Source organism: Rhineura floridana, chromosome 3, assembly GCF_030035675.1.
Source record: "Rhineura floridana isolate rRhiFlo1 chromosome 3, rRhiFlo1.hap2, whole genome shotgun sequence".
NCBI lineage: Eukaryota > Metazoa > Chordata > Lepidosauria > Squamata > Rhineuridae > Rhineura > Rhineura floridana.
Window position 1 is genome coordinate 124,480,653 of NC_084482.1, and position 18,474 is coordinate 124,499,126.

At 40.6% G+C, this 18,474-nt stretch overlaps 1 protein-coding gene across 2 annotated transcripts in view; it reads right to left on the minus strand.

Moving 5' to 3' along the window:
* FANCD2 (FA complementation group D2) overlaps window positions 1–18,474 on the minus strand; it is a 60,668-nt gene that overhangs the window by 41,904 nt on the left and 290 nt on the right. The window contains exons 1-10 of one of the 2 annotated variants that reach the window (XM_061617760.1): window positions 18,060–18,459; window positions 16,543–16,622; window positions 14,221–14,358; window positions 10,658–10,725; window positions 10,003–10,106; window positions 9,408–9,471; window positions 7,470–7,522; window positions 6,730–6,808; window positions 2,582–2,706; window positions 471–558 (exon numbers count right to left, since the gene is read on the minus strand). In XM_061617760.1, the coding sequence (XP_061473744.1) occupies window positions 471–558; window positions 2,582–2,706; window positions 6,730–6,808; window positions 7,470–7,522; window positions 9,408–9,471; window positions 10,003–10,106; window positions 10,658–10,725; window positions 14,221–14,358; window positions 16,543–16,609 (786 nt within the window). In that variant the 5' untranslated portion in view covers window positions 16,610–16,622; window positions 18,060–18,459. Of the gene's footprint in view, window positions 1–470; window positions 559–2,581; window positions 2,707–6,729; window positions 6,809–7,469; window positions 7,523–9,407; window positions 9,472–10,002; window positions 10,107–10,657; window positions 10,726–14,220; window positions 14,359–16,542; window positions 16,623–18,059; window positions 18,460–18,474 lie in introns of those variants that run through there. The other variant, XM_061617759.1, reaches the window with a different exon arrangement.

The following is an 18,474-nucleotide window of genomic DNA, read 5'->3' on the forward strand; positions in this document are numbered from 1 at the left end:
TTAGGAGCCGGCTTAGGCAGTCTCTAGAGCAGCCTTTCCCAACCAGTGTGCCTCCAGATGTTGTTGGGCCACAATTCCCATCTTTCCTGACCATTGGCAATGCTGGTTGAGGCTGATGGGAGTTGTGGTCCAACAACATTTAGAGGCACACTGGTTGGGAAGGCTGCTCTAGAGGGAGAGCATTCCATAGTTATGGAGCAGCCACCAAGATTACATCTCATCGTAACTTTGCTATCTAGATTTGGAGTCCAAATTGAATAGTAAGGGAAGATTGCTCAGTGGATTTGAGAATGTGATACTTCCAGTCTGGGCAAACCTGATTCCTATCATTTCTTCTAAGTCTCCTGTGCTTCCACTCAGTGCTTGTACATATTTATGGGGAAACAGTACCTAGCACCATATATATCATGACTTAAAGCAACATTTATATTGTGTTTGTGAGCCTACCGGTTTAACACAGGGCTTCCTACCTCAGACAGAAGTCCCAGATCTAGATTCAAACTGGTAAAAGCATCCAGAATTGGAACAGTTAGCTCAGTCTTCTCCTTTAACAAGGAACTAAAATGCAGGACAAACAAATATGGTTTACATTTAAGCTCTAGCAACATTCCCAAACTACAGTAGTTGACTATAGGCCATTCAATATCAGTGCACCAAGAAGCTTTCATAGACTGTTAGAAGAGAGTACTTTTCCTGATTACTTTTTTCATAATACCTACAAAATGAACTATTTATGCTCTACAACTGCACTTTATCTCTACAGTGGACATATAGCTTGCCAGTGTTTGCTATTTACCACAAATAGCAACACTTCCAAGTGTTCAAAACATGTTACACAGATGCTTTCAGTAATCCTTAGGTAACACCGTAGAACAGGACCGACAAAAGAGGGTGGCACCACAAAACACAGCACGCAGTGACGTTTTGTATATTTGCATACATGTGTCCATGTATCTCCCCATCTGCCCTTTTTAGTTTTTAATCAAAGACACACAAAATAGTTCACTAAAGATTTTAAAATATACAACCAAACAATAAAATAAAATATACAATACAGGGAAAGGGCAAAACACTCCTCCCCCTGCCGCACTCCCTGTCATGATCTCCCCCTACTACAATTAAAGGGGGTGGTGGAAAGAACCAGATATTGCACAATGGATCATTTACACCTAGAGAAATTGCAGCTGTTCTCTTTTGTTAAAAAAATGTGGATTTTCTGAGCTCTGTGGGGGAAACAAAAGCTGAACAGGGAAAACATGAGGAGAACATGTTCTAAGGATGATATCATGCAGATGTCCTATAAAAAGAGAGAGAACAAAGTATGGCTATTCCATAGGTGGTGGAAGAAAGTAGCCTGTGACAAAAATTACAATTTCGATGAGCCTGTATGGGTCTGCCAAAGTGCACTTTAATTTTTTCTGCCCTGAAGAAGCATTAGCTGAAATGCATCAGGATCAATTGATCAATTCAAAAATGTTTGAATTTTGTGGCCATCTGATATCATTATTGCCATATTACAGAAAGAGGAGGAGGGAAGAAAGTTGTGCTGAAATCTTGCTATTTTATGTAGAACCTGAAAAGCACAAACAGTCAGTGCATCAAGTGAAGCTCGTACTGACTGTAAAGGTGGCACCGACAGATGCAGCCTTAAGTATTGTGCTGCCACCACCAGTTCAGGTGGCACTGGATAGAGGGAAATATTGTGGGCAGAGATCATACTTTAAAGATGCCTTATATCACTTTCTAGGTAACCCAATGTCTTCCATCTCAGAACACTTGAGAGAAACAATGTAGCCTCTTACAAGCGTGGATGCAGGCTCTGGAATGCCAAGGCAAAATATATTTAAACAAACGTTTGTTTGTTTAAAAAGGAACAAAGGAAACAAGCCATATAGCCTTACAATATTTATTTATAAAAGTATTTATATACCGCCCTCTCACAAAATACCAGAGTGGTGTACAACATAAAAACATTTTTTTAAAATACAAAACAATCATTAAAATGACTGTCTACTAAAAAAAAAAAATGGCTGCATAGGCAAGCATATAATATATATATATAGCATAAAACCAAACAGAATCAGAAAAGCATAGATATTTAGACTTGGAAGCACTCTGGAGATCATCTAGTTCAATTCCCTACTCATGGCAGGAATTGACAGCATCCCTGACAGATGGCCATCCAACCTTTGCTTAAATACTTCCAGTGAAGAAGAGCTCACCATCTCCTGAGGCAGCCTGTGCTTGTACAATCTGCCAAAATCTGCTTCCTTGCAATTTCCACCTTTTAGATGTAGTCCTGCTCTCAACAGGCAAGAAATGTGCCTTAATTTCTGTATGACAACCCTTCAGATATCTAAAGACTACTACCATGTCTTCCTTTAATTTTCTCTGCTCCGGGCTAAACATTTCCAATTATTTCAACTGTTCGTTATAAGACTTAGCTTCCAGATCCCCTCAACCACCCTGGTCACCCTCCTCACCATCTTATGCCTAGTCAGATGGTATTTTCAGCTAAGGCACCAGAAACAGCCATCAAGAAATTACAGTAAGAGAGAGAACATAGCAGTGTCAAACATACCTAAGCTCTCTGGCAATTTCACTGTGCTGGGAATCTTCCAGGATTTCTGGTAAGCTTGTGATAATATCATGCTGGATCGATGGAGGAGAAACACAAATCATCTGCATGATTGTCAAAACAAGATCCTGCAGATGACAGAAGCTTTAAACATCAGGAACACAGGAAAAGGACATTTCCTTAATGATGACAGTTTAAACGCAAGGAAGCCAGGATCTTTATGCTACATATGTACCTTGAATGGAAATTAAGCTAGTGGTTTATTTATCAGAAATTTATTTATTTAACAAAATGTATACACCACTTGATTGTAATAAAACCTCCAAGCAGTTTACAAAAAGCAAATATATGTACGCTTTGTAGGATTTTAGCATACAGATATTTTGAAATGTCATCCCAGTGCATTTCCAGGCTCAATTCAAAGTGCTGATGATGACCTCTAAAGCCCTGGGACTAGGCTACTTGAAAGATCCCCTGCATCCATACGAACTTGCCCAAGCCTTACAACTGGCTCAGAAACCCTGCTGGTAGATTTGTCATTGGGTACAGCTACAACTGGTAGGCACACAGGGTAGAGCTTTTTCAGTAGTGTCCCTGCTCTCCATTCATGGAATTCCCTTCCCTGAGAGTTGTGTTCAGCTCCCTCCTTGATTTCCTTTAGATGAGCGTAAAGACTTCTCTCATCCAGTTGGCTTTTCATTTCCTGTGTCAGGAATGAAAGGGCTAGCTTTGGTATTTTTTATGGTTTTATTACCTGCTGCTTGTTTGGTTTTATTTAATGAGTTGTATTGATTTCAACTGTGTAGTCATTAATGTTGTTTTACTGCAACTTTTTAAAAATTGTAAGCAGCTTTTGGCTCTATGATCTTGAAAGCAGCATAGAAACTGCTTAAACAATTAATAATTGTACAGATGGGAAGTCAATCCTGAGAGGGAATGACGCCCTGTGCACATCAGTGAATCCATACCACTGGGGAATGGATGGACCACAGTAGCCTTGATTAACCAAATAAGCCTCCTCTCCATCTATAAAGCACTTCTAATATACTATATTAATTACTGCTAATTTGGATAACATAGCATCTTTGCAGCATACAAAGCTATTGTATTTTGTATTTAATACACCAACAAGATAAGAAAGCAGAAATGCTGTCCCAGATGAGCTAGAGCTTCGATATTTTCCAGGTCTTGCAGGAGAGCTCTATTTATTATCATCAGCATTAGATCTGTTTACATTTATAATCCAGCCTTTAAGCTTTTACTCAGTTGGCAACAACATTTATAATTCTGTGTTCAGGAATTAGGTGTACAACCTGTTTTGGGAGGTGTTGTACTCCCCCTGAAGGAACAGGTTTGTAGTCTGTGAGTACTCCTAGACTCAACTTGTCACTAGAATCCCAGCTTAGACTAATTCACCCAGCTATGGCTGTTCCTGGACCAGGATAGCTTGGCCTGAGTTGTTTGTGTTCTGGTGCCTTTCCATCTGGACTCCTGTAATGCCCCGTACATGGGGTTGCCCTTGAAAATGGTTTGGAGGCTGCAGCTAATGCAGAATGTGGCTGCTGGGCTGGTAAGTGAGGCAGCCTGATAGGATTATGTGTCACCAGTCTGAAAGTGCTGCACCAACTGCCAGTGAGCTACCAGGCCCAATTCAATACTAGCACATAAAGCCCTAAATGATTTGGGACCCAAGTACCTAAACAGCACCTTGCTGAACATCAACCATCTTGGACCCTATGATTGGCAGGTGAAGTTTTGTTGGTGGTGCCACCACTGGGAGCTGCCCAGCTGGCGTTGACCTGTGACAGCACCTTCCAGTTGTGGCTTCGAATCTGTGGAATGCCCTCCTTGGTGAGGTGTGCCTGTCTCCATCGTTATTGACTTTTAGGAGGATTTTGAAAACATCCCTGTTTACCCAGGCATTTGATGGATGAGAAGACTCTACCTGGCAACCCACAGATCACTGAATGAAATCATGTTTTTAACGGTAACTGTTTTTCAAATGTTTTAACTGTTTTTAGAATGCTTCTTTAAAATTACTGTTGTGTTGATGTGTTTGCCATCCTAGAGTTACACATTTTTTTCCTGGCAGGGCTCTCATTTAGAGGTTTAGCAGGTGAAACTTTCCCCAGAGTTGAAGTGATATAAAAAGCTTCCCCTTAACATGCTAGGTCTCACATGCTCAAAGTGCCGTGGCGGGACATGTGCCTTGCATGCAAGCGGTCCCACGTACAATTCCTGTTATCTCCAGGTCAGGTTGGGAAAGACTGATCTGAAACTCTGAAGAGCTTCTACCAGTCACTGTAGACAGTACCGGCATACCCCGCTTTAACATACGCAATGGGACCGGAGAGTGTCCTTTAAGTGAAAATGTACTTAAAGTGAAGCAATTGTCTTCACTTGTACTGCATGCAATCACCACTAGATGGCAGCGGCGTCATGCCAATAAAGTGTCCATTATTGCGAAGCGCGCCTACTTTAAGCGGGGTATGGTGGAGTATGGAGCATGTACTTTATAGTGAGGCTACTTTAAGTGAAGCTACTTTAAGCAGGGAATGCCTGTACTGACTTGTGGTACTTTAGGGTTATTTCACACTGCTGTTCTTCCATCACGCATTTACTACCACATTCAGCTCATGATAAGAGATCCATGTGTAGGTCATTCCTTATAAATGGGTTCACTATGGAAGAGTTCAGATGGTTATATCTCACTCAACAAACAGATTTGGACAAGTACACACCCATCCCCTTTTGTCTTCCCTTTGTGTGAGCTAGCAAACAAACCAGGAAGTTTTCTATTAGCTATGGTTTCCCATTTTGACTGAACTGGGAAAACTATGGTTAGCAGTTTTTGAGCAAGCCAGGATTTTAAGCCAACTTCAAACCATGGCTTAACATCTGGGGTTGTTCTGAAGCTGTTAACTCTAATTCCCAGTTTGCATAAAACAAGGAACTATAGTTTATTAATACTTCTATTAAAGTTTTATTTAAAGCAACAATACAAACATATAGTCAAAAATAAACAAAAGGAAATGGGGGGGGGGAGAGAGAGAGGAAGAACACCAAGAATCCAAGGAAGCATTTCCTCCATGGTCTCACCAGACCCTTCTTCAACATCTGCAACCCCCTCCTCATTCTCCCAATCCTGCCAAATATTCTCCATGGGGCTCATGACAATGTTTATTATAAGCTTCCTCTTCAGAGCCCTGGAATGGCTAGATGTGGGAAAGCAGAACCACATGACTGTACCTCAAGGCTATGCTCAGAAACCCTGTATGAGTATTATTATTAGACAAGACTTCTAATTTTTTGCTCAGAAACCCTGTATGAGTATTATTAGACGAGACTCTAATTTTTTGACACACTTGGGGAAGGACCGCAGCTCAGTGGTAGAGCTTCTGTTTTGCACGCAGAAGGTCCTTGGTTCAATCCCTGACATTTCCAAATAGGGCTAGGAAAGATTCCCTGCCTAAAACCTTGGAGAGCCACTGCCAGTCAGTGTAGACAATACTGAGCTAGATGGACCAATGATCTGATTTGGTAAAAGACAGTTTTCTATGTTCCTTTCTATGTTCATAATGAAGTAGTTCCTAGCTATCATGTATTGTAGGCTTGCCCAACACATTGTGGTTTGGCAGTACAAGACATAGGCTTCATTCAGCAAGGATTAGGCTAATACAAATTCATTGCACTCCATTTGATGGGAATAATGAAACATTACATGCTAAACCAGTTGAGGATATTGCTGACTCCTTGGTAAAATAGCTGAGAAACATGCAACATATATTAGAGATGGAGAACCTCCGACCAAACCACAGCCCCCTGCCTTGTACATGAAGTCATATGGGATGTCAGATGGGGAGGAGATAGAGACACAGCTGCCAATACACAATCGGGAGCCTAAGGGAGCTTTTTGAAAACTCTGCACGATGCTTTGAAGTCCTGACTTTCATTGCGATGTCAGGTGACTGAAATTTGGCCTGTGACACTAGACTCTGATATGGATCTGGCCCATGGAATCTAAAAGGTTCCCCCACTCTTCTGTTATATGCTGTAAAAACCAGCATCTACCTAGCACATTGGTAATGCTCACTGAATGTTAAACAACATACAAGGAGAAACAGGCTGCCAATTGCATTGCTGATACTTACCTTGCTGTCAACTATCCTGTCAAGCCATTTCAACTGATTGACAATGAGCCGGGGTAAATTGAGTCCATCACTGCCCACACTGAAAGATCAGAAGGACAAAGGAGTGGGGGAGATATCAAACATAAGTCATAGTTCCTTTTCATTACTGAGAAAGTAGTAAATTAGCCAAATCAGGATGCAGCTGTGTAGGGCCCTACTCATTCCTCTCTAGATGCATTATGAACCATCATTTTATTTATTTATTTAATTCATTATTTGATTTATATCCCGCCCTTCCTCCCAGCAGGAGGAACAATTAACAATTTCTGTTGGAAATAAAGATCCTATGCCATCTTTATTTCCAACAGGAGGAAGGCACAATAACATTGTGAAGCACACTAAGTTTTGAGCCAAGAAAGAAACCCAGTCTTGGGACTGACAGCAAAGTAGGTAACAACTCACTGTAGTCTATTTATTCTACCATCTAAGGCTTGCCTTATACAGCAGACAACAACATAGAACAGAAAGTTGAGTCTTAGTCCTCTAACCATTGGCCATGCTGGTTGGGGCTGATGGGAGTTCAACAATATGTTGAGGGCCACAGATTAGCCACACATGCTTTACACTCACTTAAGACTCAGGACCTTGGACAAAGTATTTTTTTTTAATTTCACGTCTACAAATGAGATCCAATCTGGATATTTCAACAAGTAATTGAGCAGAAAATGCACAAAAGTCAAGTTACAATAGTGAGTGCTTACCTTTCATGAAAAAATTCAGGAAGTTTTTCAAATAATAGTCTTATAACAGCAGGCTTCCAAAAGAAAAAAAGATAAAACACTTTGAGAAATTAATTTTACAATGAAGTAACACGTGTTGTATATAACACTGTAGATCCATTCCCCATCGTCCCCCATAACAGAGGGATTCTCAACTACGAAGCAGTGCAAGAAAAATTACCCAGAGTGCTAATTTCTGGTACAAAAAGACATTGTAAATATTTGCAGGTCAATAGACACAATGATTCCATTTAATCCATTCAGATGCTTTCAGATCTTTTCACTTTGGATGACACCCCAAAACTATGGACATTTGGAAAGCTAGAATGAAACAATAAACAATTTAATATAAATGCACTTTTACAGTAATTTCAAGATTTCATGCCATTTCCAGCTGCAAAGATAATCACTAGATAAAACACAGCTCACAATTCAGGAGCCTGAAAATCAGTCACCTTTGTTTTTCTGACATTCTTCATTATTTGAGCATGAAGAGGTTAGATAGTGGTGATTCTAAGGACATATTTATCAATTAAACCCATCCACAAATGCAATTTAATTTGTTTTTATGGGACCCTAATGGACACAGGCTGCTTTACTTTGCCCTTTCTTATGTACATAGAATATGAGAGAGTCCAAATCTGTAGAAACTAGTCTAGACATGAAGCCTGAAACAGCCCATGTTGTTATGTGCCTCCAAGTCAACTACGACTTATGGCGACCCTATGAATCAGTGACCTCCAAGAGCTTCTGTCATGAACCACCCTGTTCAGATCTTGTAAGTTCAGGTCTGTGGCTTCCTTTATGGAATCAGTCCATCTCTTCTTTGGCCTTCCTCTTTTTCTACTCCCTTCTGTTTTCCCCAGCATTATTGTCTTTTCTAGTGAATCATGTCTTCTCATGATGTATCCAAAGTATGATAACCTCAGTTTCATCATTTTAGCTTCTAGTGATAGTTCTGGTTTAATTTGTTCTATCCAATTATTTGTCTTTTTTGCAGTCCATGGTATCCGCAAAGCTCTCCTCCAACACCACATTTCAAATGAGCTGATTTTCCTCTTGTCAGCTTTTTTCACTGTCCAACTTTCACATCCATACATAGAGGAAACAGCCCATAACCTTTCTATTTTTATAGTTATTTCAGTCCAGGAGTCTACAACTGGTTATTTGGTTGCCATGAGGACTATCCTTGTTATGAATGCACAGCACAAAGATCTCCTCCCACTTCCTCCATAAGCTACAGAGAATTCAGAGGAGGAAGGAATGAGAAATTCCTCTGCACACAGAGAGAAGGGAAAGGAGAGCGAGAGGCCTCTCACTTTGTGCTGGAGAAACAGTAGCAATAGTTCTGAAGAAACAACTGCGTGGTGGGAGCTGCCTTATCCCCCTAGTCTGGATGTTGTCACCAACAGTGCTCCTGGATCTGATCTTGTGTGGGGTGGAGGGAAGAGTGTGGTAGGGGAGGAATCGCTCTTTATCAAGGACAAGACAGCCAGAACCGCCGTTGATTTTGCTTGTAACTTTAAGAAGTTGTGCCTAAGCTTGCTTTTCCCTCCTCACTCCCTGTCACATCTTTTTAGATTGTGAGCCTCAGGGCTTAGAACTGATTTTTGAAAGCCACTCTGAGAGCCTATCTGGCTAATGGACTGGGCATAAATGCTGTAAATAAACAAGAAAACAAAGAGGATTTGTGTTTCTTCCTTCCTTCCCCAGAAATATGAAGTTAAGCTAAGCGCTGCCATCCCCCAAGTTTTCTGTGCATCCAATAACAGTTGGTTAGTAAGCCTACAAAATTGGTCAATCTTGATTTTAAGTCTTGGCTTATCTATCCATTCACTGGCTCTGTCTGTATTCCACATATATCAACACCCAGCTGACAAGGGATAGTTGGAATGACTGTAAAGGGTAAAGTCCTCTTACCTGTAATATCTCAATGCCAAGGAGCAGTTTAATAAGGCTTTCACAGTATGACTGGACTGCATTGCTGTAATGAAGAGAGACAGTTTGCTATTACTGTTAGAAAAAGACATCATGGAAGTATCTGGGCTTAAAATATGAGAGTACCTGAGTTTATAAAACAATATATTTGCGATAGTCCCACACACATCACTTTGAGCTCCTTAGACAAAGGAAGGGACACAAATGCCATAAATAAATAAATAAAATCAGCTAGGCAATGGCAAACCCTCTCTGAATACCGCTTACCATGAAAACCCTATTCATAGGGTCGGCATAAGTCAGAATCAACTTGAAGGCAGTCCATTTCATTTTCAAACTCTGAGTACCTTATTTTTTTTCTTTAGGATTTGACCTATAGAGGGCGCATCTGTCTACAACAGAATTAAGTTTGTTTCTCAAAAACATTGATTTTTTAAAAAAATTCCAGTTGCAGTCCAGAGGCAGTTTGGGGTATATACAAGTAATCATTTATACACTGTCATGGAAACCAGCTGCAAGTATTAAACCACCCAAGTGGCAGTTTGCAGGGAGAAAACAAACAAACTTTTCCATTGACCTTGTTTCCTGACTTTGTGTGGGTATGCATGGTAAAAGGGAGTTCCTGAAGTGATCTCTGCTTTCTATGTGCGATTCCAAGCCATTGATCAACTCCTCAACAATCTACACAGGAAAAGAGAGGGAGAAAAAATAAAGACCAAGCAACTCTCCTGCAAGTAAAACTTGCTACTTAGAATGCACTAATGTGCAAATCAGGCAGTGAAAGCCCACTCTCTGGAGCAATGTCCAGTCTTCTTCTTGGCCTTTAAGGGAATGTATGAGAATCATAATTTGTACATTGTTATTCTTTTATATAAAATCCAGTGACCAGTATCATACTGCTTCCAAAGCTGCCAGTGGCACACTGTAAGTGAAAATAACTCTGTATTGATTATAAAGGCCTTCTATTTCCCTCATGTTTTCATTTAATTAAAATATTTAAAATGCAAGATGAACAACTGACAAGTGGATTCAAAAAGATATCTGAATATGGAAGTGTGCGTGTGTGTCTCAGAGAGGGGTGGTAGTGGCCAGAGGCCTGCGGAGCCTGAAGAACAAAGTTTTATCATTTTTGTTCTACAGTGAATTGTTTTCTTCCTCCCAGTTTGGGGGATTAGAAACTATTTATCAGCCGATTTCACTTTCAAAGACATCAAATAACACCAGGTTCATACCTGTGGGTAAGATGGGTGCTTCCTCAGTGCTTGATGCAACTTCTTCTGGAAAATTGCTCCATCCACAGCTAAGGAAAAAGTGTCAATTATTATTTATTTGTTAAATTTCTATACCGCCTGACTAGCATAGCTCTCTGGGCGGTGTACAACAGAGAAATAATACAACAAAGAAATATAAATATACACAGTATATAAGTAGCCAAACAATAATAATAAACAACAAACTAATGAAAACATCTCAATAAATATACAATTAAGCAATCCCCACACACTTCACAACAGTGTCTAACAAAAATATGCTGTAGTCCAAATAACAGCAAAAATGAATCTCCAAAATTAAATCTTGACCCCAAAAACAACTAAGAGGACCAAACGCTGTCATGCTCGCATCATAACATTCTGAATCTGCCACCTCCTCACCCACCACTAGCTGCTGCTAGAAATCCACCTGGCAAAACATTCCTTGGCATAGAGGTAGAGAAGACAGTGGGGCTGCAATGGTAAAAAGGTGAAATCAAATGAATACATTTCTGGCAGAGCTCTGCTATCTTTAACAATTGTGCAAGTATCTTGGGTTAGAAAATTTGGAAGGAACTTAGAACGCTGCTTGCAGTAACCTGAAAACAGTCTCTGCTAGAATGTGAGAAACGATGCCCAAATTTTATGTATTTATTTATTAAATTCATACCCCACCTTTCCTCTCAAAAGGAGGCCAGGGCGGCAAACATGATAAAAACCATTAAAAATGTGTGTAAAACATATTAAAAACAAAACTCTTTAAAAAGAAAATCGTTAACTAGTCTTTAAAAACAGTTGATTTATAGGTGGTATTGTACACCTGTCAAATTACACCAGATTAATACTTCTTTATCACCTAACTGTTGGAGGGGATGTGGGTTGAGAGGGAGTTTCATTCATATGTGGCAGTGATGCCCTGTGGTCCAAGCCTTTTGGTGTGGGTGTTTCAGGAAATTTTCTCGATTGTGCTTCAGCTTATCCAATTACAAATTAAATACAAATTAAGGATTTGCCTAAGCTTATGAACCTTACTCATAAAAACTCATTTTGTTCCTTCTTGCAGCAGCCAGGGTTGAAACAGCACATCATTGGAAATACTCCTCCCCCTTTACAATAACAGGATGGTGGGAGAAAGTGTGGCCTTTAGCTTTAGCAGAAAAATTGACTGAGAGAAATTGGTTCTTGAGGGGCATGAAGATGAGAGACCTTTGAGGATGTTTGGCATCCTTTTATTATAAATGCGGTGCAGAAAGATGTGATGATATTGCCTCCATTACCACAGAAATCCTTTTGGTTAGACAAAATTCCAAAGAAATTCTGGCTAGTAGGTTGATCTAGTTACATGCCTTTGTTTTTGGTCTTTTCATGTGAACACTGAAAATCATATTTGCTCGGCACACCATGGATTTTTGATGTTGTTTGTTTGTTTCTTCTTTTGTTATTGTTATGTGATGTTTAATCAATAAAATATTTTTTTTTTAAAAAAATTGCAAGTAGAAAACCAGCAGGTGAAGCTTTTCTTATTGCTGCATCTACATGCTGGGAAGAACTTCATCCACTGAATTTCTGTTTGTCATGCAGCTGCTAAAGGCAGCCTAACAAGAAAAAGTGAGGGAAAAGCTGCCCCTGTTGAACTTCTCCCTATTCTAAAACTGTTAAAGGCACAGAACATCTGTCAGTGAAAACATGGGAACCCTACAATATCACAGCAATAATGATAGGTGCCAAGAACATGAAAGTGTCAAGCCAATTAAAAATACTACTTCTGTCCACAAAATAAGAAGACAATAAGGGACTTAAAAAAAACAATCACTTAATGAATGCACATGCACATACCCCACCTTAGACAAACCATGTGGACAGTCCATCTTAAATACAAGAGAGCTTATTCCAGCAGAAAGTAGTTACTTCTCTGTCAGATAGCCTGCTCTTCGGCTTCTCTGTTACTACTATTTGTAGATTGCACTTTTCATTAGCAAAGTCAGTGTGGAAATACAGCAAGCCTGTACAACTTGTGACTCACCAAGCTAAATGCAGCCCACCAGCCACACATGGTAACCTACCAGAAGTTTGATAATCTTCTTTCTTTTGCTGTCTGCAAAGCCAGAGGGGCTATCAAGTGCTGAGAAAGTCATTATACATGGCTGGCAAATTGCTAGCTGTACAGGCTTGGAAACATTTTGAAACAGAAGCAAGAACCTGCATGAGCTGGTTAAAAATGAGAACAGGAACATTCCTTCTGCCCAGTGTCCAGAAAACCACCTGTATGCTGTTCTCCCAGAAGCCCCCGGCTTCATCGGGGTCTACCGCTCATGGACCAAACATCGAAGAGAACAACCAATTCAGCATTCCTGGTGGCTTTCATTGTCCTGTGCTGTTGCAGCACTTAACCGCACGTATTCCATAGGTATGCATTTCTTGCTCCTGGTATTGCTGGCTCAAATTTGTTTTTCTGAACAAATTTTGAGTTTGCATAACTACTCTAATATTAGCTGTAAACTTTCTAAAATAATGCCACAGGAAACTAAAGTGTGAAACAAACATACAACAAGGGATCGCAAAATAGCTGCTGCCCTTAACTTCAATTTTCTGCTGATGTTTCCCAGAACTGTTTCCTTCCAAACACCGACTCACAGAACACTTTGGTTATTACAATCATTACAAGCACACAAGCACACATAATAAATGTGATGCACAGAAAAAAGGAGAAGACTTTATAGTGAAATGGCTAGGATCTAGAGTTATCAAGTAGCTAGGGTGAGTTATTAGTGAAAGAAATTAGCGCAGAAAAATAACACAGTATCTAGGCAAGTTTATGTATTGGCAACCCCCCATAATTTAGAAAGGAAAATGACAAGGCATAGATAATAGTTACATGTGCACATCATGGTAAGCCATGGTTAAGTTACTGTGAATGCAGAGACTGCTCCTCCCTGTTAGTGAGTGGGAGCAAACAAACCACAATCCTTGTCTTAGTATTATGGCTGAACTAGGAATTATGGTTTGTTTCACTCAAACAATCCATGACTGTAAGCCAAGAACAAACCTTGGTTTCAGATTGTGGTTTGTTTGGAATGAAACAAACACAATCCTTAATTTGGACCTAACACTAAGTAAAGGACAGCCATTTGGAGAGCAAAGCAGGATTGATCCAAGTTCATGAAAAACGATTAATCATGGCTTACTATGACATGTGAAAGCACCCAATGAGAGGTGAAATAGGATAAATTCAATTTATTTAATGGGGGATCCGCTTTAACATAAAAAAAAGAGTAGAACATTAACTGTGAGATAAGAAGTTGCTGCGTAGCATGGTCCCCCCCGCCTTCCACAAACATCAGCAGCAAATGACATATACACACAGAGCCCTGCTAGTCTGGGCACACTCTTATATAGTCTTTTATTAAGCTTCAGCAATCAAGAATAAACTGAGCACATCACCAGAATTGTTCACAGATGCAACCAGGATTAGAGTTACAATCAGTGTTCAAAATATCAGTTTTGATATACCACCTGCCAAGGAAGCATATCATAACAGTCTGTACCTATTTCATTCTGTCGTTCTCCAGATTTCAGTATAATCCCTCCTGTCTTGAGGAACTGCCCAAAAATACTGTTGTTCTCTATAACTCCATCTTTGGAAATCGACTTTTTCTTACCAGGGACCCGAGATTTTTTTGTTTCTAAGATGGAAAAGTTACTAGCATGAGTAATGAATGTCATACATGTGAGCCATGTTTCTTAATACAAATAACTAAATTAAAAATTAACCTTAATGTCATGAAATTTGTCAGCATTTGAGGTCCTTTGGAAGACAAAACCAATGGACTATATATTCTAACTTAGAACAATGTTTGAGAGATTGTAATAGTCTCTATAGAGGAAGAAGAATATAAAGTAGGGTTGGAGAACATGTGGCCCTCCAGATGTTACTGGACTTCAGCACCCACCATCTCTGCCATTAGCTATGTTGACTGGGGCTGATGGAAGCTGGAGTAAAAAAAAAATCTGGTTTCCCATCCTTGTTATAAAGGCTACAACCCACAAAGCATTTGAGTAAGTGGTTTGTAGATTTCAATCCAAATCGTAATATCACTGGACATGATTCATATACTGAAAAGAGTTAAGATGAAATCAGTGGGGCTTAGATGTGCTACTGCACTAAAATGTTTGATTCTCTCTAGTATGACCGTCCTTTGAAACCTTCATGTTAGAATTGTGGAACATTATATAGTTTGATAGCCAGCCAAGGTACCTGACTCACACTGTGTTTCACCAGTGCCTGAAGTACAAATCGGGAACAATTCCCAGTTCCAAGCTCAGGAAGAAGGCTGAACCAAATCTCTGTTATGCTGTGCTTCTGAGGTACTAAGACTGCCTCCAAAGAAAAGTGCAACATGGAAGATTTTATGATTCTGTGAAGAGCCCCAGCCCTCTTCTCAAGCTGAAGAGAGGATGGTTGCGGCCGCATTTGGAATACTGTGTACAGTTCTAGTCGCCTCATCTCAAAAAGGATATTATAGAGTTGGAAAAGGTTCAGAAGAGGGCAACCAGAATGATCAAGGGGATGGAGCGACTCCCTTACGAGGAAAGGTTGCAGCATTTGGGGCTTTTTAGTTTAGAGAAAAGGCGGGTCAGAGGAGACATGATAGAAGTGTATAAAATTATGCATGGCATTGAGAAAGTGGATAGAAAAAAGTTCTTCTCCCTCTCTCATAATACTAGAACTCGTGGACATTCAAAGAAGCTGAATGTTGGAAGATTCAGGACAGACAAAAGGAAGTACTTCTTTACTCAGCGCATAGTTAAACTATGGAATTTGCTCCCACAAGATGGAGTAATGGCCACCAGCTTGGATGGCTTTAAACGAAGATTAGACAAATTCATGGAGGACAGGGCTATCAATGGCTACTAGCCATGATGGCTGTGCTCTGCCACCCTAGTCAGAGGCAGCATGCTTCTGAAAACCAGTTGCCGGAAGCCTCAGGAGGGGAGAGTGTTCTTGCACTCGGGTCCTGCTTGCGGGCTTCCCCCAGGCACCTGGTTGGCCACTGTGAGAACAGGATGCTGGACTAGATGGGCCACTGGCCTGATCCAGCAGGCTCTTCTTATGTTCTTATGTTCTAACCGGGATCATCTCCAGAAAGCACAGGGGCTCCAGATACTTGGAAGTACTATGAGACACAGACAAGCTCCAGACCTCCTTTAGACTGTGGAGTATAGGAAGATGTTGGGAGATTGTTCCCAGTTACATCACACTTTCAAAACACTTTGGAGGCCTTAGAAATACAGATAAATCCCAGGTCTCCTCTGAAGCTGGGAAGCAAGTGGAAGATTATCCCTACTGTTACACTGCAATTCTGAGGCCAACATATAGTGTGGCTACTGAGAAAATCCCCCACTTTCCTTCTAAATCCAAACTTAAGCTTAGAGATGGAGATCTACTTTGTCACACTGTGTTTCTAGAGCACAGTGAAATTCCACAGCTTCTAGCTCAGGAGGGGAGCTGGCACTCATCTGAAGAGAATGGAATATTAACCATGGCGAGCATATGCATAGACTCTGTATAAAATGTAGAATTTCATTCCCTACTGTCCATCATAGATGGCATTACATGACCAAAACCAGATTACCACACTTATGGGATCACATTTTCAAATTTATGATGTACAGACATTTCTCCTTTGGAATTTCTCTCTGTGAGCCCATAGCCAGTTTCATATATTCAGTGCTTGTAACTATCGAGAAAAAACTATTCCAGTGGGAAAAGACCACAGAGAACAGCTCTCTGCATGTTCTTGTTGCACTGGGCAATACTAAAAAAAAAAAAAGACAATGATGACAGGAAAGATTCTTGCTTTACATACTTGGTAACTCTTCTATCAGATTTTCTCCATTGGCATCAGCTTTGAACAATTTCCGTTTTGAAAACATGGCAACAGGCAGCCTATTACAAGGGGTGGGGGGAAAGGAAACAATTAGAAGCTAGTTGCATTTATTTTGAGATTGTGCTAATAATCTGGCAACAAAGAGAAATTATGAAGACACAACTGTACTCCAAAAATGGCAATGTGGCCTGTATGAAAGATGCCTTATTTACAAGAATATATCTGAATGACAAAAGGCACCATCTCAATAATTTGGTGAAACAGTAAGCAGCTTATCACAGCAGACCATACTGATACTAGATAACAAGTGGCAGATCAGCAGTTTAATTGCCTTTTCTAGGCATATGGGTACCTAGATACACTTTCATCAACACATTGGATACAAAATCACAATTAGTGGACATGTCACATTTATTGTGCATTATTTTTATTCTGCAGTTTTTAACTTTTAAATCTTTCTGAGCCCAAAAAGCTCATGAATCCTAACCCCCACCACACACACTTTCTTCCATACCAAACTTTCCTCCACACCGAACATGATTTGGGGAGGAAGGATACAGCTTTCCACATTGAGTCTTGCCCTTTTCCTCAACAAACAAGATGGGATGGCTGCTATGCCTACCCTCTCTCCCTCCCGTTCTCAGAAGGCTCTCCAATCTAAAGGATATTTCTGTTGTGGTGTAAATTAGTTAAGCAGAGAGTAACAGCAGTCTGAAATGCATGTGAGCCAGTGTGCACGCATTTACCTAAGAAAGCAGGCTTTTACCTTACATTGAGATCACTGAGACTTAAGACTTAGTAAAATAAGAAAAGCTACTTTATTTATAGAAATACATAGTAGATAGAAAGGCATACCTAGTTCTAACTAACTAAGTTGGAGGTGTAACGCCCAGCCTTGGGAGTTACCCTCATAGCTAGGAGAGAGAGAGCAGAGACAAAGGTGTCTCCTCTCTCCCAGGCAGTCGGAGAAGAGAAGAGCTGACCCAAAAGGGCGGAAGGAGGATGGGCAGATAAGCTTCCCTTAAAATGTGGAAGGAAGTCAGTCAGAGCATCACAGGTAAAGGTAATCAAGCCTAGCCATCTGGAGGACCCTATCTCCCTTCTGGAACATAAACAAAAGAACAAAACAGGAGTTGCTCTTGCCTCACTTCCAACAGTTTCCACTGGCAGAAAGGGGAGAGGAAGCAATGTTTGCCAACTCCCCCCTTCAACCCCAACACCATCTCCCACAATGCTTTGGAAGATTCCCCCCTCTCCTGTATGACTCTCCACTCCTATCCATGTTGACCTCTGTGGTTTCTCAGATAAGGCCAACAGGGACTTATGATGTGGCTACTAAACTGTGAACTTGCTCCATTGACTTGCATGCAACACGAGCATGCTGTTTTCATATCTAAAACTATAGCTGAAGCACAGTTGAGGGCCAATACAGAAATGGATATCCACACACCCCCACTTTCAAGAATCTTGTGTAATTCAATCCTATACACACTTACTCAAAAGTAAGCCCCACCGTGGTTAACGGTTTACTGCCCACTAAGTAGTATACACAGGATTGTAGCCTTGGGATAGCTGAGGCCTGCTCCTGGGTAAGCAAACCTAGGATTACGTAGCAACTGGTACAGGATCGAGCATAAGCACAACTCGTCCGCTCAGTGGCTGCTCAAGTGGAACCCTGGCCTAGTTCTGTTTACAGTGCAATCCTAGCCATGTCTGCTCAGAAGTAAACCCTGATGACTTCATTGAGGATTACAGCGCTAACAAGTGAGACACAACCATTGCGAACAAATGAAATCTCTTTCCTCCCCCTCTGACACGGGACCTAACAGACGCGGCAGCACTCCCATCCTATCTGCTCAGCTCTCACAAATGAGGCGCAGTTAGCACAACACTAACACGCTCCCTCACCCA